The sequence below is a fragment of the Macrotis lagotis genome, chromosome 7, assembly GCF_037893015.1.
Source record: "Macrotis lagotis isolate mMagLag1 chromosome 7, bilby.v1.9.chrom.fasta, whole genome shotgun sequence".
NCBI lineage: Eukaryota > Metazoa > Chordata > Mammalia > Peramelemorphia > Peramelidae > Macrotis > Macrotis lagotis.
The window spans coordinates 205,554,694-205,578,811 of NC_133664.1; the positions used below are offsets into that span (position 1 = coordinate 205,554,694).

General features: G+C 36.7%; 1 protein-coding gene across 2 annotated transcripts in view; it reads right to left on the reverse strand.

Moving 5' to 3' along the window:
- ETV6 (ETS variant transcription factor 6) overlaps positions 1–24,118 on the reverse strand; it is a 319,314-nt gene that overhangs the window by 42,443 nt on the left and 252,753 nt on the right. For both annotated transcript variants that reach the window (XM_074194579.1, XM_074194578.1), the window contains exon 4: positions 16,938–17,072. In XM_074194579.1, coding sequence (XP_074050680.1) covers positions 16,938–17,072 — 135 coding nt within the window. The remainder of the gene's footprint in view (positions 1–16,937; positions 17,073–24,118) is intronic.

Sequence of the window (24,118 nt, forward strand, 5' to 3'; positions counted from 1 at the left end):
TTCTGAAGCAGTATCCTTCAAGTGTGTGTTGAACCATTGAAGGGTAGTGAAGGCTGCAGTGACAGGACCCAAAATAAAATTGAAGGGAAAGAAAAGGAATGAGAGAAATAAAAGTGTAGGGAGTTGTTTGGTGATAGTCCAAATATGAGACATATTGCCAGTCCACTTGGCCCAGGGGATTAATCACCTAACAGCAGAATAACATTGTCAATAGGAGATAAGTAAAATTAATTCAATATTCCTCAAATTGTGAGAAGAAGCCACCAAGGCATTGTCTGGAAGGTTCCAATGAGTTCATGGACCATGAGGCAAAATACTATTTAAATAGTTGCCAAGTTACAAATGGATGGGGACTGAAGTTCAGTGTCACTCAGTTTAGCACCTTGAAATGAATTCCTGCACAGAAACAATGTTCTTTTCAATTTAATAAATGTCTATTAAGTATCTGGGGCAGCTACAAAGTGCAACGGGAAGAAGATTAGGTCTGGGGTCAGGAAGATCTGAGTTCAAATCTGATAATCACTTAATCCTATTTGTCTCAGTTGCCTCCTCTGGAAAATGAGTATAGAAGGAAATAGTAAAAAAAACCCTCCAGTATCTCTGCCAAGAAAACTCCAAATGGGGCCATGAAGACTCAGGGATCTACTATATTCAATCCACTATGCAAGAGGTTAAAGTTACAAAGACAAAAATGTAGAGATTACAAATAAGCAATCTGAAGAGTTGGAAAAGTGACCAGAATGATGACTGAGTTCAACCTGTATGAGAATTACCTCTATAACATATCCATTAAGTGGTCAGTAAGCCTTTAAAAGCTGGGTAACCCAATGTAGATGAGTATACTTTTGGACAAGTCTAAATATCGGGAAATTTTCCCCATTCAAGTCTTGATCTGCTTCTTTTTTTCTAATTCTGTGCTTGGGGTCAACCCAAATAGGTCTAATCCAAAAGACCACCCTTACGAAAACTTGAAGTCAATTATCGTGTCCCCTCTGAGCCTCTGTGATCCCCAGCAAGTCCCTTTAAATGTCTGTCTGCCTCAGTTTTCTCATCTATAAAATGAGGATAATTGCACTCATCTTTCAGGGCTACTGTGAGGATAAAATGAGATAATATTTGTAAAGTACTTTCTAATCCTTATGGTGCCATATAAATGCTCATGATTATTATTAGCTATTATTAAACATTCTCAGTTTCTTCAATCTGTCTTTGATCCCAAGGTGGTTTTCTTCTAGATGTCTCCAGCTTATTGGTATCTTGCCCTGAAAGAATTCCTATCCTACTTAGAAGACACAGCATTTTGTAAATAAGTAAATATAACATAATGTGAGGAGGAAGGACTTTCTAAATTTCCATATAGGGGAAGGTTTCCCCAAAGAAATGGCATCTGAGTTGAATTGGAAAGAAGATAAGAATTGAGAGGAAGTGGAGAGAGAAGAAAATTCTAGGTATGGAGAGTTTGTACAAATGAATGCATGAAGATCAGGAGGTATAGTGTCAATAGCCAGTAGTCTTAATTTGGGTAGAATACAGATTGTGAAAGGAGAATAATTTACCATAAACTTGAAAAGGTGAAAAGGAGTAAGATGGAGGACTTTAAGGGCCAGTCTAATGATTTTATATTTTTGCTAGAGTTAGACAGGTCCTTAATATCAGTAAACATAGAAAGAAGGGAATGGATTCAAGAAATGCTGGGAAGGTAGGCTCCATGGGATCTGGTAATTGAACATTGGTGGTGAGGGAAAGAAAAAAAGGCTGGATTGCTAAAGTGTCATAACATTATAAAATTGATGGATGAAGAAACATAAAGCACTGGTTAGCAGCCATTAAGTATATAATTGTATAGTGAGTGATTACTTGGCTAACTGCTAAGATGGCATAGTCCTAGATAGAAATAAAAACAAAACAAAACTGGATAAGGGTTAAGGGGGAAGATAAAGAGTTTCATTTTGGACATGTTGAATTTGAGATGTTATATAATAAGCTAACCACTGAATCAAGGCTGAAGGAGGAAGTGTGGCAGGAAAAAAGGTGATGGCCTAGGGTAGGTTTCTAAGCTTGTATATAAAATCTATTTTTTTTATTATTATTAGCAATAATAATTGTCACATTTCTAAAGCAGCTATGTGGTGGACTGGACAGAGTACAGACTTGGGACCCAGGAAGAAGTAATTTCAAATGTTGCTACAGATATATTCACCACTTAATCTCCCTCTCTCTGCCTCAGTTTCCTCATCAGCAAAAATGAGAATAATAGTAGTGCCCATAACTGGTGAAAGAAAGCTCTGGCCCTTTGCAATCTGTGGGAGTCACTTGCCTCTGAGATGTACTGTTGGTATAGCAGAGTCAGAAGGTGGGGGTCAAAATCCTGGATCTGTTGCTTAGTACTTGTATAACCTTGAAAAGCTTCATTTCAACTACAAAATGGGGCTGGACTAGATGGTCTCCAATGCCTCTTCCAGCTTTAAATATAGGATGCTCTGATTCCCTGATAGAATGCTTCTTTCAAATATCCTGAAGTGCTCCTAAGGCAACATATATTATTCAGAGAACTAACTGATGAAGGGAGCAGTGGCAGGGACTAAATTTGTGGGTTGGCCTCTGTTCAATCAGTGTCAGAGCTTGGGGGATGAAGCTATGGCTGAATTCAGGGAGGGTTAGTAGAGTAGAAGGGAAATGCTTGAGATAACACTCACAGGGTATACAAATGGAGACTTGATAGACACTCACAAGGGTTTTGCATTTATCTATTCATTTATTCAAAACTTATTATGGAGGCTCAATGACAGGCACAGAGAAGGTATTGAGATAAGACCATCCTGCCTAGAAAGATACTGTGGTCCAGAATAGGGCCAAGGTGAGATAGTACAATAAAAGAAGAATAGAAAGCTTTTATGGGTTCAAAACTGAGAGGTCACATTGGAATTGTTCAGTCATGTTTGGCTCTCGGGACTCCATTTAGGGTTTTCTTGGCAAAGATACTGAAGTGAGTTGTCATTTCCTTTTCTAATTCATTTTATAGTGAGGAAACAGGGTAAAGTGACTTGCTCAGGATCACACAGCTAATAAATGTCTAAGGCCAGATTTGTACTCAGGAAGATGAGTCTCCCAATTGGATTTAGGGGATTAGTAAAGTCTTCATGAAGGAATTTGAGATAAATTTTGAAAGAAAAAGGAGTTCAAAAGACAGAAATCAGGATGGGAGCAGGGCTCATAAAATTTGGAGCTCAATGGGATTTTAGATGACCAATTCCCTCACTATGCAGAGAAAATTGAGGACCAGAGGAATTAATTAACTTTCCTGAAGACCTGGGACCTCAGTCTCCAGGGGCTCTGAGAACAAATTCACTGCTTCTTCCACTATACTAAAATGACTAGAAAGGCATTCTAGGTTTAGGAAAAAAATATGACCAGAGACAAATGGGACCAATGAGGGGGAAAGGTCTTGAAATGATGAAGAAATCGAAGCAAATCATGGTTTTGTGACCTATTTTGGACTGGAAGTCAGGAAATATCTGAATTCATATGTGACTTCAGACACCAGTTGTGTGACCCTGGACCAGTCACTTAAAATCTCTGCTAGCCTCAGTTCTTTCAACTGTAAAATGGGGAAATAATAGCACCTGCTTCATAGTGTCATTATGAGGTTCAAATATATACTATTTACAAAGTGCCTAACAAATATTATTGTTGTTATTATTACTATTATTAATTATATAATCAGAGCTAGAGAAGGGACCAGAAGACATGTCTTCTCTCCTTTTCAATACACCATATTCACTTCTCAACAAATTAGAGGAGAAAAGAGCCCAACTTTTGACTCTGAAATCTGAAACATGTGGGTATCCCAGGCTGCTCAGTGCCCCTAAGAAGTACCACTTTCTCCAGATGGCTGAGATGGATGGAATCTGACACCTCATGACTTCACAGAAAGCATTAACCTGGGCGTATCCAGATGGCATCTGCCTCAAGTCCTGAGGCCCGTAATGACAAGAGACCAAATAACACTGAAAGTACCACCATTCTCCCTCTCCCGGGCTCTCCCTTAAAATGCACTCCAGTAATAATTAGTTATTGCCTGTGTCAAATGCTCCTGCATCTCCCTCCCCCAGCATTATTAAATTCTTCAGCAGAAATGTCAGTACAATCAACGGTTCCACATGTTGGGAAATCTCTCTTCTAGAAGAGTAAATGGAAGGCAGTCTTTTCCCTTCCCACATCCCTATTCACTTCCCAGTCCTATAGTTACCCAATCTCCTCATGAGGACATATTTGGGAAAAAGTGAGTGTTTAATTCAGTTTTGCAGGAGACTGGGATGAAATGAAGGGATTATGGAAGATAGGGCTAGAAAGTTAGGTCAAGGATAGAGGTTCTTGGTGGAGGTCCAAGGAATCTGGAATTAATTCAGTAAGATGTGAGGAGCCATGAATGGTTTATGAGTAGGAGAGGAGACAAGATCTGAACTATGCTTTTGGATATTTAACTTAGCAGGGGATTGAAGGATAAATGTGACTGCCAATTTAGGGCCTAGAGGAGAGATAAGGAAGCATGTGTCTCTCCTTTCTTTGGAGAAATGGGGTAACAGAAACACAGAATGTTGCTTAAATGGTCTGACATATTTGTTGAGCCCTGTGGTTTCCCTTAATCTTTTTCTTGATTACAAAGGAGGGCTCACTAAGGGATCAGAGTTGCATGACTGGAAATGATCATTATATAAAAATAAAAGGCATCAATTAAACTTTTTTTAAGTCATTAGATTTCTTCTTTCACACCATGACTAATATGTAAATATGTTTATATGTTTGTACATGTAAAACCTCTATCAGATTGTTTGCTGCCATGAGGTGGGGGGGAGGGAAGGAAAGTTGGCAGAAAAATTTGAAATTTAAAAGCTTGCAAGAGGTTGAATGATGAAAACTATCTTTGCATGTAAATGGTAAACATAAAATATAAACTTTGTTTTAAAAAAACAAAGGACATAGATCTAAAGTTGTAAGGGACTTCAGAAGCCATTTTGTTCATTATTTCACAGATGAGAAAAACTGAGGCCCAGGGAAATTAACTGACTTGACCAAAGTCACACAGGGTTGGCAGGATCTAAACATAGGTTCTAGAACTCCAACTTGTACCACAGACAAACAAAAACAAATGCTTACCACAATGTTTTCAGGTAAGATGTCTCAGCAAGGCTATTCAGAGAAAGGTGGGAAGATTTATAGGAAATTATACAGAGTTAACCAAGTAAAACCAAGAGAACAATATCCACAATGACCACAATAACATAATGGAAGAGATTCTGAAGAATCTGAGCAATTAAGAAATCATTGAATGTGCTAGAAAAGAGATAATAAAGCATACTGCCTTAATATTGAATGCATTGCCAGATGAGATTATTATCTTGAATGTTTTGCTTTGTCATAAGGAAACTTAATGGTTGGTAAAAAATGTCAGAGATGTAAGGTAAACAGATACCAATAGATGATTTTTTTTTCAGTCACAAGAGGTTAGGAAATTTTCTAATATAGCAGGGGGATGGTTGCTGGGGCCCTTTCTCTGGATCTCAAAATGTGGTATGTGGAATGTCCATTTGTTATATCCCATCGTCATCCCCAACAGGCCCATCACTTTTCTATACTTCTTTGATATCTTTCATACCACTGTGTCCCTTTCTAGTAGTAGTGATTTTGTGCATATAGTTTTCTAAACCTTCAATTAATTTTCTTGTTGCTATTTAGTCATTTTCAGTCATATCTGACTCTTTGAAACTACCTTTGGGGTTTTCTTGGCAAAGGTATTGATTTGTCATTTCCTTCTCCAGATCATTTTATACATGAGGAAACTGAGGCAAATAGAGTTAGGCGGTTTGATTGAGGTTATACAGATAGTAAGTATTTGAGGTCAGATTTGAACTTAGGAAGATGAGCTGTCCTGATGCCAGGCCTGGAACTCTAACTTCTGTACTCCCTGGGCTGCTTTTATAAATATTATTTATCATTATTATTGTTGTTCTTCTTCTAGTCATTATTTTAAAAACTTTCCAACTCCATTTTCATGCTTTCCTTGAAAATGCTCTCAATAAATATATTCATTCTTTACTCCTCAAAGGTTTTGTTGAGATGACAAAGACAAATGACATGGTGGTTAGTTTATTCATATCATTGTCTCTGCCTTTTTTAAGGATAAAATTCATGCTTTTTTTCTTTTAAGATTGTTCAGATTTTTCTGCCTTTTAAGATATCTTGAGATTTGATCTTTCAACACTCAAAACTTTGTCACCTTCAACCTGAACTTCCTTGGGGACAGGACTTCCTTGCCTTGGTCTGGCTTCTATTCCTGTTTTTGTTTTCCTTGCTGTCACTTCTGTTCTCACCACCAGTGACAGGGATACCCATGTCCAAGCGCAGTGGTTCCACTATCATTGATGGAGATAACAGACATGTGCTTTTTACTCATTGTGGGACCAATCCTAAAGAGAATGTTTTAAAGTTTTCAAAGTTCTCTCATGCATATGAACCTCATTGTTGAAGAGGTTTATGAAGCTGGTACTAGAGGCATCATTAACTCTATTTTACAGAAGAGGAAACCGAGTTTCCAAAAGACTAATATTTTAGGGGCAGGATTTGAATTTTGGTCTGACTTCAGACCTAGTACTCAATCCTCTCTGCCATTTTGGTTCTCAAGGTAAATAGGGAGTTGGATCAAAGCAAAACCAGCCCCACTACAGGAGAAACAACCTAAAACTCATCTCAGCAAAGAGAAAATTCATTCCAGTCTGCCATATCAAGATACAGACTTCACTCACCATTTTCTATGAAGTCTAACAACAATGAAGGCAATGAAATGTGCAGTTAAGAAAGACCACATTCACAGCCAGGATTTTGCTTTTAGTGGTTTGTTTAGAAACATATATCTAGAAACCCATCTCATCTGAAAGCAGTGACTGCATGAAACCAACCAAATGATTCACGAAGTGATGCAAAAGGGACTTTGCCTTCATTATTGTCATTCCCTAACCAACTCATGCAATGAGAGAAAGGTTTGCCCACAGATGATTCTCTCTGTAGAGGTGCAACTGTGCCTCCGTAAAAGGTATAGGAAGATCTCTGAAAGTAAGCAAGCTGAGTAATTTTACCTACAGATGTGTGTTTTGCTACAGGAGAACAAATACCAAACATACTCATTTGTAAGTCAAATCAGACTTGGGGGAAAGGAGAAAGGATTTGTGCTGTGGTGACACCATAAGCCTCCAATCACAGGAATTTTAAAAATACCATACAGGAATTTGTTTTTTTGAGGGAAGGGCGAGCTGCAAAGACAGGGTAGAATCTTCTTTCTTCTCCAAAGTAGGTTTTTGGCAATAATATAAGCCTGAAATGTTCCTGGTAGAAATAACAAAAGGGAAAAGGAAAGGAGAAATGAAATAGGTGTGGGGGAAGGGAGAAATTCTAAATTTAGTCATAATGAAAATAGTGGGATGAGGGTAAAAAGATAAGGAGAAAGTATACAAGAAACACATTTATTTTGCAATAGAAAGCCAGTCTACCTGCTGTGAGGGGTGGCACAAATTAGTACTGTCACCATGAAGGATCAGGATCTGATTTGTAAATCATTAAAACAGAACAAAAAATCTCTAAATTTTCCAAACAACAAAAACAAAATGTTAGATACCCCACCCCTACACCCCACCTCTCCTCTTGGCCATAATAATAACTCAACAAGCTTAAAGAAATAAAATCAAACACCAAAGAAAAAGAATTTTAGGTGCCCAACATTTAAGTTAAAAACCAATGGCAACAATAACCACTGCCAACAATAACCCCAAAACCAAACTACACAGATGAAGCATGAGGAAAAAAAAATCTTATAACGAGGCACAATAGTAAGGTAGATTGCAATGTGCTTTTGTACTCACATGCTTGAATGGAATTGTAATCTTATCTATGTAGCTAACAATCCATTCACGCCTGCCCATCTTATGTGACTTTTATCTCTGTCCACAGAAGATCCTCCCAACAAACTGAAGACTTTCCTCATTTTTCCTGACCTGACACTAACATCAATGGAGAACACAGGCTGTCTACCTGTCATCTGCCATCATTGCTATATGTCCAATTCATAATTTTTCTCCTATCATACATTTATTGCTTTGGCTCCTGTTATTTAACTTCTCACCTGGTTCTATGTTGTATGCATATTTCATATTCACCATGTATTTAACTACTGTGAAAATTGCTTTCAAATGAATGAAGATTATTATGCTGCACATCTCAAAGCCATATGCCACCATTAGAAGAATACTGGTATTTAAAAGATGTCCCCTTTGTCCCTGGGAGAAATGTGGGCTCATGAAAGAAACTTTATATTTTTCTGAAGGCAATTCAACTTAATTCTTCATCCACTTGAGTTTTCCTATATGGATGATCAAGCCAATGTCTTTTGAGTGGTTGTGGATTTCTTCCAGGGGATTCTATGATATCATTCACAAATCTCAACATCCAAAGAAAATCCCTCTTCAATTTGGATTCTTTTTCCCTAATCTCTAAAATTACAGTGGTAAATACTTTTGGCTAGCATACAACTTATTTATGAGCAGAGAGAGCTGTTGAACAAGGTTATCTCTACTATTAAATCTTAAGCTTAAGACAGTATCCCTTTTTTATGTTAGCAGTTTATTTACTCAGAAGAACAGTACTTAGTGTAGGAAACTCATCAATTGTTTTTTGGCTCCACTTACTATTTGTGATGTCCTAAACTAAAACATCCCTTCTTGACCACCATTACCTAATAAGAGCTGTCTTCCTGTACTGCAGAGACAGCTAGGAGGTATAATGGCTAGAATAATGATAATGGAACCAAGAAGACTGAATTCAAATTCTGCCTCAGATAGTTACTAGCAATGTGATCATGGGCAAGTCATTTCACTTCTGTCTCAGTTTCTCCAGCTGGAAAAGGAGATAATAATATCTACCTCCCAGGGTTGTAGTGAAGAGAAAATAAGATATTTATAAAATGCTTAAACTTCAAAGTGCTATGTAAATGTTAGTTATTATTATTAACCTCACTAGTAATAATCACAATCCTTATTATTATAATGCACAATTTTTGAGAGGTGAGACTATTTTTCTTTTTATATTTCCATCACTTAGTACAGTGACTAGTACATAGTAAATGTTTAATGAATGCTTTTTGTTACTTTATTTCTTCATGACTTAATTCCTTTTCTTTTGGCAAATAATCAATAAACTATGAAGCTTTTTAGGCTTTTCTCCCTGTTATGACCATAGATTTATATTGGTTAAACTTCTGTCTGCATAAAATTATTATAATGAATGTCATCTCTACTATTGATCATTCATTTTTCATTAATAAATATTTAAATAGATGAAAATTGGATTCTTTCCATTGCAAACTTTTTCTTTTAGCTTTATAATAATTTTGATCTTTGATATTCTTTACATATGAAGAAAATATAGAGATGTACTTAGAACATAGGTTTTTCATTTGTTTTTTTCTAATAGCAGGCAAAAGTATATCAATCTACCTCATGTTTTCTTGCTTCCTTCATGAGCAATGATATATGTATCTCTCAATGAGAGATATATCTCTCAATTTGTGGCCAGGAAATCAAGTAAGACATAAACTAGGCTACACAGAGTTTGACAAAGAGATATAATCAGGCAGATTTTAACAACAAAGGTTAAAGAAAGCCAAAGGCTGATAATATGTACATACTATGAGATTTGTCAGATTTGTAAGCCAAAGTAGCTTACTTCCAGAGAGAGCCAATGAATCCATTAAGATCCCATAGTAGAATCATAAAACCCTTCATCATTAAAGGTTCCGTAAAGGCTGTATGTTCACAAAGAGGCACTGAACAAATGGCTGAGTTCTACAGATTTTTTGTGGAAATGAAGGAGTTTCCTATGATAGCAATTCAGGAATGGGCTCATTTGCCATCAAAAATGCAGTCAAGTTAACCCTTAAAGAGCTTGAATTTAGTAGATTACATTATGATATATGAAGTGAAATAGAACAAGGAAGACTATGAAAAAACAATACCATTAAACCCATGGATATCTATGAATATGCATATACATCTACACACACTGAAAGACATTAAAGTAATATACATCATTGAAGGCTATAAATATTTACATGTACTGAAAAGTTGACAAGACATGAAGACATCAGATGCTTGCTATCTTTCATAGACTGACAGATGACAAATTCCTATACTACAAATTAAGAGCTCAAAATATCCTGAACCAACTCAACCAATAGATTCTAGTAGAATGAGACCATCATCACAGCCTGAACTGTTGCCTACTATCACCCGGACATAACACTGATTTATTAAAAACTTAACACCATCTCAAATACTACTCATCTTCAAGTTACATGTAAAGTTTATAAATATGGAAACTTGGGGGTGACTAGGTGGTGCAGTGGATAGAACACCGTCCCTGGAGTCAGGAGTACCTGAGTTCAAATCCGGCCTCAGACATTTAATAATTACCTAGTTGCGTGGCTTTGGGAAAGCCACTTAACCCCACTGCCTTGCAAAAACAAACAAAAAAACAGAAACAGAAGAAATTAAAATTATTCAGGAATAGAATGAGGTATATGTCATCCTTGATGTCTTGTCTGTTCTTTGGAGATGTCCCAAAGGCATTTTCAATGAGTCTAAAGAAGATGGGTTTGTTTATAAATTCTCTAATTCTATTACAACTTGCACTTGTACAACAGTCTGCAGAACATACATACATACATATATATATATACACACACACACACATATATACATATATACATGTATGTGTACACACACACGCCTACCTGCGACTGGATAGAGACTTGTCCTCAAACTACTTCTACCTAACTACATCTAAAAAGATGAGGTGAATGAAGTAACAGTGACAGCAAAAACAACAACAATAACTCCCTGGAAGTCTAGTCCATTATTCATGGAGTGAGGAGGGAAGAGAATGGGAAAAATAAAGGAATGCTAGGCAAGGTGAGGTATGCTCTGAAATTTCTATGGGAGTGGTCAAGATGTTGCAGGAACCCTGTCTGAAACACTGGCCAGCAAATAACTGCTCCTTTGAATACAATCAATACATGGGGCCGGGTAGGGTTGCCAGCCATTTGGAACCCTTGTGATAATGAGTTTGACACAAAAAAGAGCAATGAGAACACTGCTTCTGTGTGTTCTGATAGATAAATTGCATCAGTTCTGAAATACCAATAACCCACCTGCTAGAAATGCTCTGGTGCAGATAGGACTGTCCTTAGCAGGGATAAACAATGAGTGTGCGTGAAATGAACTGAACATATGAAAGCTTTTATTGTGTGTCAGCATCAAATCATAATAAAACTGGAGACTGATCTTACCAGTTTCAGACAAGGACTTCATACTGTTTTTTTGCCATCTATAACTTCAGCTCTATGCTACATTCACCATGTTTCATAAATTAATTCAAGGGCAATCTTAAGAAATAAATTTATTCCTAAACCCAGATTGGATGAAATAAAAGCAGAGTTATTTATTATTGAGGAGTTATTTAAATCTGAAAAGGGGAAAGACCTGAACCAATGGTCATTGAAAATCTGCCCTTAGCACAAATTCCAGTGGCATGATCTAAAAATGAAATATATGGCAAAATAATGCCATTTCAAATGATCAACTAATACAGCAGTCATGTCAAAATAATAGAGTGGTTCTAGAAAGCTGTTATCTTCTATAAGTGACTTGCCCAAGGTCATATAGTTAGTAAGTGTCTCAGGCCAGATTCAAACTCTGGTCCTCCTGACATCAAAACTGGTGCTCTATCCTCTGTGCCATCTATCTGCCTCGCATCCTGGGCCATCTCTAGTCATCCTGATGCATATCTGGTCACTGGACCCAGATGGCTCTTGAGGAGAAAATGAGACTGGTGATTTAGCACAGCCCCCTTCATTCAAATCCAATTCATGTGCATGTCATGACATCACCTCCCTGATGTCATGGTCTTCTTTGAGACAAAAATCATCTTCTATAAACATATTTTCTCACAATATATGAGACAGTACAAAAAACATTTTAGAACCTATGCCCATGAGATGTAAGCCACTGCTATAGTAAGGACCATTCAAGAAAAAGTAGATCTATCTAAGAGCTCCTATTCAACTATCAAAAAAAACCAGGGGTACAAGCTTGAGAAAGCTACTGAAGGTGATGGTAAACCACTGGTAGATTGTATTAAAGTCTAGAAAGCAGGGGCAGTAGAAAATTTAAACACTATATTGCTCAGTTAAAATAAGAACAAAAGTACCTCAAAAATAATAAAAAAAATAATCAAAAGTGAAGATCAAAAAAGTTGAGGGGGGGAGGAATCAAAGGAGCACAAGTAACAAATATTTGAAAACTAAAATAATTTCAATAAAACTACATTAAAAAAAAGTCGAGAAGCCAAGAAATTAAGAGGGCAAAGAGTGAACCTCTTAAGGAGACTATGGAAGAAATTTCTGGTCTGTATGGTCTAAGACAGCTCAAGACAATAAAAGCACAAGATAGATCAAATATAATACAGAAAGTTTGCATATGGCTAATATGTGGAATTTTCCAATACATCAAGATAAGTAATTCTAGGTTTTCTGCAAACTGGAAAGTGGTAGGGCTAGAGAAGATCCATCATTATTGGCACAAATGTTTATAGTAGTTCAGGAATTACTAACAAAGCACTTTATCAGTTTCTTCTATGATGTAAGCCTAAAATTTTTTTAAACAGAAAGCATCTCATATTTATTGTCAAAACATAAGAACAGCAGTGACCCCCTCTTCTCTCTCCATATAACACACACACACACACACACACACACACACATACACACATATGTATATATATTAAAAATGTATTGGGGGCAGCTAGGTGGTGCAGTGGATAGAACACCAGCCCTGGAGTCAGGAGTACCTGAGTTCAAATCTGGCCTCAGACACTTAATTACTTAGCTGTATGGTCTTGGGCAAGCCACTTAACCCCATTGCCTAGCAAAAACTAAAAAAAAAAATAATAATAATAAAAAAATACTATTTTCACCAAGAAGGAAAAAACATGCCAAAAAGTCCTAGAGGTGTAAAGAGAAATTCATAATTGATTCAGTGATTTTCCTAAAACTCAAATTTGATTCTACTACCCCCACACCCCTCAATGAACACTTAATATAGGTTTATGAAAATGTTTATCGAATTGAACTAGTCACCATAAAGCAATGCAATATTACCTGGCCTTTACTGATCACTACAAAAACATTTGATTCCCTCTTAACCTCTGCTTCATAGAATCATTGCCTTCCTTCAACGCATCTCCAAACTTGTACACAGAGTATTTTCTGACCCACCAAACCTTGTATTTAACTACTTTGTGCTTATTTTCTTTATACTCATATTTGTGGAATGTGTTATGTTCTAATTATTTCTACCAATGGAACATATGGTATGGAAAAGGTAAGAATTATTTTAATTCTTATTATTTCTATCTCTAGCTTTTGGAACTAGAATAAACACTTGCTGACTGAGTGTAAGATAAATAAGTCAGAAATTTGCTTTTGGAAGAAAAGCAATAGTAAAGACTCAGAATACCCATTGGATTTCTCAAATGCAGCAAAAGGTAATTTATTTTTGGTTGGAGCCTATGATGTGGCTAAGAACAAACAGTGGAATCTTAAGGTCTTCTATGGGTAACATCCACATGGCTTCAACAAAACCATATATGGACAAAGGCATGAAGAGTAAATAGAGTCAGGAAGATTTGTTTATAGAAAGAAGAGATTCTGAAAGTAATTCAGGATCAGGTCACTGTTACCAGAAATTATAGAAAGGTTATATTTAAGGATCCTGGATTCAGTGATCAGTGCAAACTATCTGATAAGTAGTAGAACTTGGGTGGGCTACAATAGTATAGCAGTTTTTGGATTCTCAGAAAACAGGTAGAATTAAAGCTCAGAAGCTCATCATCCTTTGTAAATTAAGAAATGAAAAATATCTGTAATACAGCACAGTTACATATACCCATAAAAGATCCTTGTGAAGTCACCAAATACATCAAAATGAAGTTCTGGTGTCAGAACATTATTACAAGCAACTTCCTTACAACCACTTAGACTAACACTGATACACAAAAATTTAAGAGTAACGTTTTTAATATATTTACTTATGTTAAATATTCCTCTCATCTCTAAATTATTTGGAAGGAAATCTAAGTTTCTTTGTTTGACTGGTAAAGACCTACACAACCTGGGCCCCACCCTTCCTTATTATACATCATGATCCTTCATGTACTTTATGATTCTGCCAAACCAGCCTTCTTACTATTCTTCACACATAATAATTCATCTCCTGCCTTGATCCCATACGTTAGCTAACTCCCATTCCTGAGAGGCATCTGTTCCTCATCTACACTTCTTCAAATATCTAGTTTTCTTTAAAGCTCTGTTTCACCACAATCTTTTATTATGTGAAGTTTTTCCTAGTGCGTTAGTCAACTAACTTGCACCCTCTTTGCTGTCAGTTTATTCTCAATTGATTTTTTAACTATGCTTTTAATATGTTGAGCTGATTTAGAGATGTGTTGTTACTTCTGATAGCAGGTTCTTTAAAGACATCAAATATTTCATTTTTGTCTTTGTAATTTCAGCACCAAGCTTAGTTTCTAGCACATGGCTGGGGCCTAATAAATACTTATTGATCAAGTGACTGATTGAATGAAAAGCTTTCAAAATATAGAGACCTGACAGAAGGAATTTAAATTCACATGGTTAACTGGACAATATACATGCTATCTGCTACTGAAGAGGTTCTGAAGATATTTTCAATGAATCTACAAAAATGAGTTAGTTGACTTCCCAAATATTTCCCAGTAGTCTCAACCATTTGAGCAAAAAAGAAGTCGTTTTATTCACCTGCACAACTGTACACTGAACATTAAATATGTAATAAAAATAGTAGGAAAATAAACTGTCCTCTATCAGAACCCCCAGCAAAAAAAGAAAGAAATTAATAATAATAATATGTAATAAATGAGTAATAATGACTATTATAATCATTTGTGCTCATATAATAGTATTTTATTACCTATAAAGTATTTTTATTACAATAAATCAATCAACATTTATTAAGCATCTACTCTATCACCAAGGTACTGTGATAAGTGCTGGAATTAAGAGGCAAAAAATAGATGTAGGAGTATCATCATCTCTATTTTACAGATGAAGAAACTGAGCCTATAAGAGGTTCAAGGAAAATGTCTTATCAGAAATAGAAAGTGGTACAGCTGAGACTTGAATCTGTTTTTTTTTAACTTTTAGACCCCATTGTTCTTTTCCCTAGACCATGTTGTTTATGGACATAATTACAAACATACTGTCCTCAGTCCCCATCAAAACAGACAACATATTTTATATCTATGATCATCAGGATTTATTTTGACATGTGCACATAAATAAAGTGTGCTCTCTCCTGATCTCTCACAGTCTTTCCTCTTCAATCTATTTTTCTGCGTAGTAAGCTAAGGATTTGTAAGATCAAAGGCCTTGTTAAAAATGGAACTGATGAAGCCTGCTTTTTCTCTTTAGAACCAAAGGGAAAGGGGGGGGGTTCTTTTCCCATTTTATTTAGCAATATCTCATTTTTATTCCCTCTTAGATAAAATGGAAACAAAAAATATTTCAAATCATAGAAACCAAGAGTTGAGGAACCTTGGAGGCTGTCTTTCATCAGGAAACATTTTCCTACCTTGGGTCAAAATCTTAAATCTAATCTCTGGGGCAAAGCAGACAAGACAGTCTCCAAGTATTCAAAGAAAGGTTTATCTTCTTCAACTAGTACCTCAGCTGATTCTCATACAGTACGAACTAGATATATTTCACCACGGGCTTTCTCTCTTTCATGGATGGGTTTTATATATACCTGTATTTGTCCCTGTTATTTCCTCTGTGAGAGGAAAAATTCCTCAAAAGCAGAGGTGGTTCACTTTGATCCCCAGCAACTAACCCAGTGCTTAACACACAGGATATTGAATGATTGATCTCTGTATGCCTTTAGCATCTTGCAATTAATTCAATTTAATTCAATTAGCAGTTTTATAAAACACCAAAGTCTTGTACTAAGTACTGGAGGGTTAATAAAAAATGGGGAAAAGTCTGACTTCAAGTTGTTACAACAAGTAGAAAAATAAATAACTGTCAGATAATTTGTGGAGAAAGAATACTAAAAACTAGGGTGATACAGTTAGGTTTTACCTAATAGGTATAGTTTTAGATAAGCTTTAAAGGAAGTTAGATCCTAAGGGGTGGAGGATATGAGTGACAAGTCTTTGATTCAATTCCTTACTCATGGCTTAGTTTTCCAGAGATGTAAGCCAACTTGCATGGAGACACAGGTCAGAGATATGATGTTAAATTCATTCCAGTTCAGCTGGAACATAAAAGTATGAGAATGGAAGTAATAGGATCTAAGTCTGAAAAGTGTGGTGGAGCAAGATTACAGATTTTAAATATAATTTAATTTAAAATTTTCAAATTTAAATATTCTATCCTACTGTCAATAGTGAAGATCCAGTGAGACTAATGCAATAATCAGTGCTCAATAATTATTTGTCGACTCGATCAATCACTAACAAGCATTAAATTCCTACTATGCTCTAAGCCCTGGGAAGCTAAAAGTAAAAATGAAACAGTTCTGCCCTCTGCATAAAAAAAAGAAATAAATGGTTGTTTTGGGTTAATTAAGATTTGGAGAAGAGGAAAATCTTCATGCAGAAGGCCACCCTGAGTCTTTCTGTAGAATGGAGCACATATTCCAGTGGAGGGGTCTAGTGGCTAAGCAGGTCTCAAGGCATGGTTAATTGAACCCAATGGACCCATCTAGCCTACCAGCTGAATAGGGGAGCCCATCCTGTACCTTCATCATGGTTTTGGTGCAACATGACCTCTGGCTGTGTTGGAATTGAGTTTCCTGGGTGAAAGAATGGTGAGAAGAGAATTCGCGGCTTCCTTTGCTTCAGAATATGTTGAAGAAGTTCATATAGCACATCACCTGAAATGAAAAAAAAAATAAAGAAATTGATGAGGGGGAAAAAGTGGGGGGAGGGGGTGAAGGCAGAGTCATGGGATTATCCTGGATATTGTTGTTATGATTTCCAAGGACCCCCGATCCATTTTGTCCTGGTTAGAGAGAATTGGTGGCAGAGAAAAATCTGGTCTCTGTATGACTTGTCTAGAGGTAGGAAAAAGGCACAAGTTGGTTCAGAGATACTTTGAAATTATTTTTTCATGGTCCTAAATTATGGTTTGCTTGCTTTCTTTGATAATACAGACTGGTATCTGTCCAAGGTGGCAATATTCCTTGACAATCACCCCCAGAGGTCAGCCACTTGCCTTTTGTTATGGGAGGAGGATGATCTTGATCTATTTAGCATTTAAAGTGCTTACCCAGAGCTAAATGAAGAAAAAAAAATGCCATGGGACTTGTCATGCTCCTTTGGCCTACAGCCAAATCCAAAATGCAGGTGGGTGTCTTAAAACCCTTCAAGGATGGATGATTAATCTTTAAAATACCAAAGTCCTCAGACTAGCCCCCTCACACCCTTCCCCCAGCACAGATAGGCAGTCAACAACTGCACTAAACAATGGGGCTTTGTCTCTAATTTTAACTATTTTTAACATATACTTTAATTACAACCTAATTTAGCTACATATGGTGGGCTGTAGTTAGTTGTATTTTTCCCCAAACAGCATGAATCTGAGAAACACTCTATATTAATTTCTTCCCACAGCAAATCTCCCCCTTTTCCCCTTTTGATCAGATCCTAAACTTTGTGCTAAGTCAGAGGGAGCTCTGTATCTTTGCTTTGACTTTGCTCCTCTAGCTCTCTTTATTCTGGTTGCTATTCATGGATATCTAAAGGAAACTCATAATATCTGGACACTTTTGGTGATATGAGTGAAATGAGCTAGGAAAATAAGAAAAATATGCTTTGCTGGGGGATTCAGGTCTAATTTTTAATTATAATATAGTTATTTATAAAAATAAGAGGAAAACTATAATTTGACTTTGGAGCCAAGGAGACAAGGGTTTGATTCTCACCTCTGACACAAACTTACTATATAACCAAGGATAAATCATTTAACCTCTCAGTATCCCAGAAAACCCTCCAAGAACACATTACAAATGAGTTGCTAGGACCTTGGAGATCATCTAGTTTTTTGGGTTTTTTTAGGTTTTTGCAAGGTAAACAGGGTTAAGTGGCTTGCCCAAGGCCACACAGCTAGGTATTATTAAGTGTCTTGAGACTGGATTTGAACCCAGGTACTCCTGACTCCAAGGCCGGTGCTTTGTCCACTATGCCACCTAGCCGCCCCTATATATTTTCATTTGAGAGTGAATACAGTGTCAGGTAGACAGTGTCAACTTACTTTTTTTTCCTGTAGGTTATATTTCTCTCTTATTTTGGTAGTTTTCAGAATAAAAATGGTCATTGAACTTTTTTTAAGTTATATTAACTTTTTAGGGGCGGCTAGGTCTCTAATAATGACCTAGCTGTGTGGCCTTGGGCAAGCCACTTAACCCCATTTGCCTTGCAAAAAAAAAAAACCTAAATAAAATGTTATATTAATTTTTTAAAAAGAGTAACTGTTACTAAAGAATGATTCTCAATTAGGAGATTCATTTCAGAAGACTGAGTCAGGAAACAAATATGCTACTTTTAAGAAGTGTTCAACTTCTGTAGTAATTGGAAAAGCAAGCTTGCTACAGTTTCTAGAAGAAGAATAAAAGGGGGATACTAAGGCTTGATTTTCAAATCTATGTGTCAAGGAATAGTCTAGAGGAAATATGAGAAAAGCTTATATAAGTGAGAAAGAGAAGTATTGCCTTTACAGACAGAGTACCTTTTCTCTTTTCCTTCCTTATCCTTATATACCCTATATAAGTGAATTATTGAATTGGAGTAGCATGGTAATGAACCCAAGGACATAGAAGGAAGCCCTAAATTGGGCTATATAGTTATACACATATTAAGAAAAATAAACACTAAAAAAATATCCCCTCAATTCTAAGAATGAACCCAGAATTGAGTCATGTCCTACAGTCAGGAAGATATGGGTTCAAATCCCACCTCAGATACTTATTGGATGTGACATTTGGCAAAGCACTTCACTACTCTGCACCTCATTCCTACAACTATAAAGTAAGGGGAAATGAACTTCATAACCTGGAAGGCTTCTTCCATCCCTAGGTCTAAGATTTCATAAATTTAAACCCTTCCTCAAAACAAGGACCAACCAAAAGAATAGGCTAGCTGAGGACAAACTAAGCACTACTGGAGAAAGAACTCTTATTGAATGTCCTATGTATATATACTCTTAATAGCAACATCTTAAGAATGAGAAGCTCCCTAAGAGTCACCTAATGTAGGAATCTCCTCTACCAAAGAATTGTAGAATAGCAGGGTAGAAGACAACTCAGGAGTCATTTCTGTATAATCCCTATGTCAGAGGTGGGGAAACATTTTTCTGCCAAGGGCCCTTTGGAAATTTATTACATCATTCAAGGGCCAAACAAAATTTTAAAAATTAGCTTGCTATTATTTGGTCAAATGTTTAACTAATTTATCCCTAAAATGTTCCTATATTTACTGAATTTCAAATCCCACCTGCAGTTGTGGCAGGACCAGAACAAATGATTTCATGAGTCTTATAAAGTCTGACATTCCCTGTTCCTACCCAAAGGAATAAAAATCATCTCTAAAAACACCAAAGAATGGTCATCCAGTCTGTTTGAAACCATCATTAATGGGGATTTAGTAGCTCTTAAAGCTACTAAACCATCTTTGTTAGGCAGTTTTTCTCTTCTGTTAAATCAAACTCTACCACTTTTGGTTTTGCCTTCTGGGTACATACAAGCAGATCTTTCTTCAACCTAACAGCTCTTCAAATAACTTGAAGCCAGCAGTTATTTCTCTTAAGACCTCCACTCTATTCTAGCCACTCATGAATGGAATGGAAGAGGAGTCAAAGATACATTTTACTACCTCTTAAACTTTTAAACCTCCAGGATGTTGAAATCAGAAACTGCCATCTGACCCCAATCTTCTTACTTTCCATCCCTCCAACCCCACTCCAACTCCTCATTGCCATCTTTGGTATTCTAAGCCTTCTCTTCCATCTTCAAACTCTTCTCCTTGGTGATTCTTTTCTAGTCTTATGACTTCAATTTCCCCCTCCATATTGTTGATTTGCAAACCTATTCTGCTACTCTCAGCCTCCTACCTTATACCATGCCTCAGTTCCAATCTCTTATTTACAAATGTCTGTTGGATATCTTGGTTAACTAGTCAAGCTAAACAGGGCTACAACTGTACTCATCTTTGCTCTGTAAACCATCCCTTCAAAATAAATTTGATTTCTATTATTAGTATCATGGAATTACTAAGCTCCCAGGATTGTAACACTTGCACGACTCTTCTATCTCCCTTACTTCACACATCCCATTAGTTGCTGAATTCTTCTGTTCTATCTCTGCAATAAATCTCCTATCCAGTACTTAACTCTCCATTCTTGCTATGAACATCCTAATTCAGATATCCATCCTCTTACAAAAACTTCCTAAGTGGCCTTGCTGACTTGATTCTATACTCTTCACAATTCAAACTTCCCAGCACTGAATAACATTGACGTGCTTAGATCTCTCCCATCTTTATATCATTGCTATTTATGTATATGTTTTTTCTTCAATTATAATGTAAATTCTGTTATCTGTGTCATATCCCTCTTTGCATTCTGGACAAAGCAAGTAAGTGCAATGAACTTTTGGCTAAGACAAAGGGTAGTGTCAATTGATTTTGATTTTAGAATCCTTTAAGTCTTTCCTTCTCCCTGTTAAACATTCTGTTAGCCTTTCATTGATCCTTATAGTACAGGAATGGGAAACCTCTGACCAGCAAGCCATATTGGTCTGCCGTTGTCAAGGCAACCACAGGCAGGACGTGAAATTCAATCTAGTGGTTTCTTAAGGGTGAATTAATTAAATATTTGGTCAAATATAGCCTGAGAATGATGTTATGAATATCCAAATGACCCTTGGCAGAAAACAGGTTCCTATCCCTGTTACACAGAGCATGGTGTTCAGTACTCTCACTATACTAGCCCTACTCCAATTTGTCAATGGCCTCCCTAAAATACGATGCCCCAACTGAATGCATGGCTAATCACATCACAGTGGTGTGCTTTTCTTAATGTAAGCTTCATTAACCATTTTGGGCTGCCATGTCACAATGCTGACTCATATTGAGTTTGAAGTCCACTAACATACTCAGGTCTTTAAAAATTTAAACTGTCATCGAATTATACCTCTCCTCAACTTGTGAAGTTGATTTAATGAATCTTAGTAGGAGTTTATTTTTATCCCTATTATATCTAACCCTCTAAGACTAGTCCATTGTTCTAGAATCTAGATTACTAAGATCTTCTAGGAACCTGGTTATTAGAATTCCAATCAATTTTGGGCTCCTGCAAGTTTAATTAGCATGCCATTTATACCTGCATTCAAGTCATTAATAAAAATGTTGAATGGGAAACAGCTAAGAATAGCTCCCTGGGGGCTTTACATTGGCAATCTCTCTCTAGTCTGATAGCATTCTATTAGTTATTGCTCTTTAGGCCTGGTCACTCAAACAGTTCTTAAATGCTATATACTAACAGGACTATCATCTCACCCACTTTTCTCCCTTTTATCAACAAAGAAATTGTGAGAGATACCATCAAGTGCCTTCCTGAAATTTAGGTAGGAAATAAAATGTGGTGGAAGGGCTAGATCAAAGAGAAAATTCTTTTCAATGGCATAACTTTTAAACATTTTGGGCAAATTAAGGCTGGCTCTTTGCAGTTGTAGCTTTCCTTTCTGAACTTCACAAAACAGTACTGTAGAATTTTTAAAGAAATTGAAGACAAACTTGGCTAAGGCTTAAAGCATTTATCCTATTCCCTTCCTTAAAAATCCAGACATTTGCATCTTTCTAGAACTGTGGCACCTTTCCCATTCTCTAGTTTTTCAAAGATCACTAATAGCATGTCAACAATCCCATCCACCATTGATGTAGGAGCCCTGAGATGCAGTTTACATAGGTCAGGTGACTTTGAACAGATGAGGCAACCAGATGCTCTTTTTAATCATCTTATATTTTAATTTTTATGAACGATTTTTATTCTGATTCTCTTAAGTGGCAGATCTTTCTCCTTAGTTAGAAGGGGGAGAACCCCCCTCCCTCCAAACCAACCTAGAGACAAACCAAATATCATCTCTCTTCTACCTGAGTCCCTTTCAAGTTTGGGAAGGTTAGGGAATTGTGAAAGGAACAATAGACTTGGAGTCAGCCTTGGACTTGAATCTCCTGATATTTACTAGCCACGAGACCATATATACTCTCTAAACCTCAGTTTCCTCATATATGAAGTAGGGAAAATAATATCTACCTTACAAAGTTGTGAGGATCAGATTAGAGAATGTAGATAAAATTTTTAAAAATTTTGTTTTTATTTAAGTCAATGGGGTTAAGTGACTTGCCCAAGGTCACACAGCTAGGCAATTATGTGTCTGAGGCCAGATTTGAACTTAGGTCCTCCTGACTCCAGGGCCGGTGCTCTATCCACTGCACCACCTAGCTGCCTCTATGTTTTACAAAAATCAAAGCATTTTTCAGTCATCAACAAGGTACAGGGCCAATTATGCTGGCTTAGGAATCTGAGGGTATGAGTTCAAATTCCTATCTATAAAGGTTATTTATCCATGTGACCCTAGGTAAAGTTAACTTTCTTGGTCTTAAGTTTCCTTATCTGTAAAAATAAAGGGGTTGAACTAGATAGTTTCTGAGGGTCCTTCTAGCTTTAGTTTTATGACCCTGTTTTATTCATTTTCCTACTCAAATGTTCAAATGCATCCATAGATGTTCCCTCCAACAATACAAAGGACAAATATCCCACCAATCCCTAACTTCCCCCTAACGTTACTGTTGAGGACCCTCTCAATGTTCTGGAGTCCTATAGGCCTGAATGTCTCCTGGCATTGAAAAATCTCAGTGAGTTTATAGAAGTAGTTCATTAATTCCTCACTTCTCTCCCTCCTCTTGCCCCTGCCCCCCCCCTCCAACAAGCATTTATAAAATGCCTACCATTGACTGTATGTGCCAGGCATTATGTTGAGGCTACAAAGACAAAAATCAAAGAGCCCTGCCCTTCCCTTGAAGGCTTACCTCCTAATGTGGGATATAAAATGTACAAAGATAAGTAAATGCAAAGGGAAGAGAAAGTAATACAAAATAATTAACAACATAAATTCTTCTCCTTGAAGGTACATCAATTGATTCCACTGTTGGTCTAAGAAAAAAAGCTATTCAAATGAAGCTTTCATTAGAGACGCATATAAACCATATGAGCTAGAAATTCTGGCAAAAGACTTTAACCCCCCCCAACAAACTTATGTTATTGCTTTCTTCAAAGAGATTTAAAATCATTAATTATTTAATCCATATAAATTCCCCCTAAGGTAGTTGCATATTATCATTCCCATCTGAGATGAGACAGAGGAGGTTAAATGATTTGCCCAAGGTTACACAGCATGCCACTGGCAGAATCCAATCTACTTTAGCACCCAGCCTCTTGTCGAGTGCATAAATAAAGAAGGACTGCTCCATAATGCAGATCAGTGACCTTATTTTCAACTGAAATGTTATCTTCAAGAACTTTTGCCTACAGCGCACACACATGTGACTAGGTGTGTATGTGTACATATTTTTGTCTCTATATGTATCCACACGCATGTGTATGCCCCCCCAAACACACACTCTTTGTAGTTGGCCCAATGTTCACTTCAAAATTCAAATCTTTTACAGGTAGATGGGGATCCCTAGAATGGAAAAATAAATGAAATGTGAACTCAAGCACATTCTTTAACAGCATCCTTCCTTCCACCTCCCCACCCAATTCTGGATATGACTTTATTTATAGATATACTTCTTGCAGTAAAATTGTTGCATTTTCTTTTCTAATCCATTCTGCCAATCTCTTTTATTGTATTGTTGCAATCAT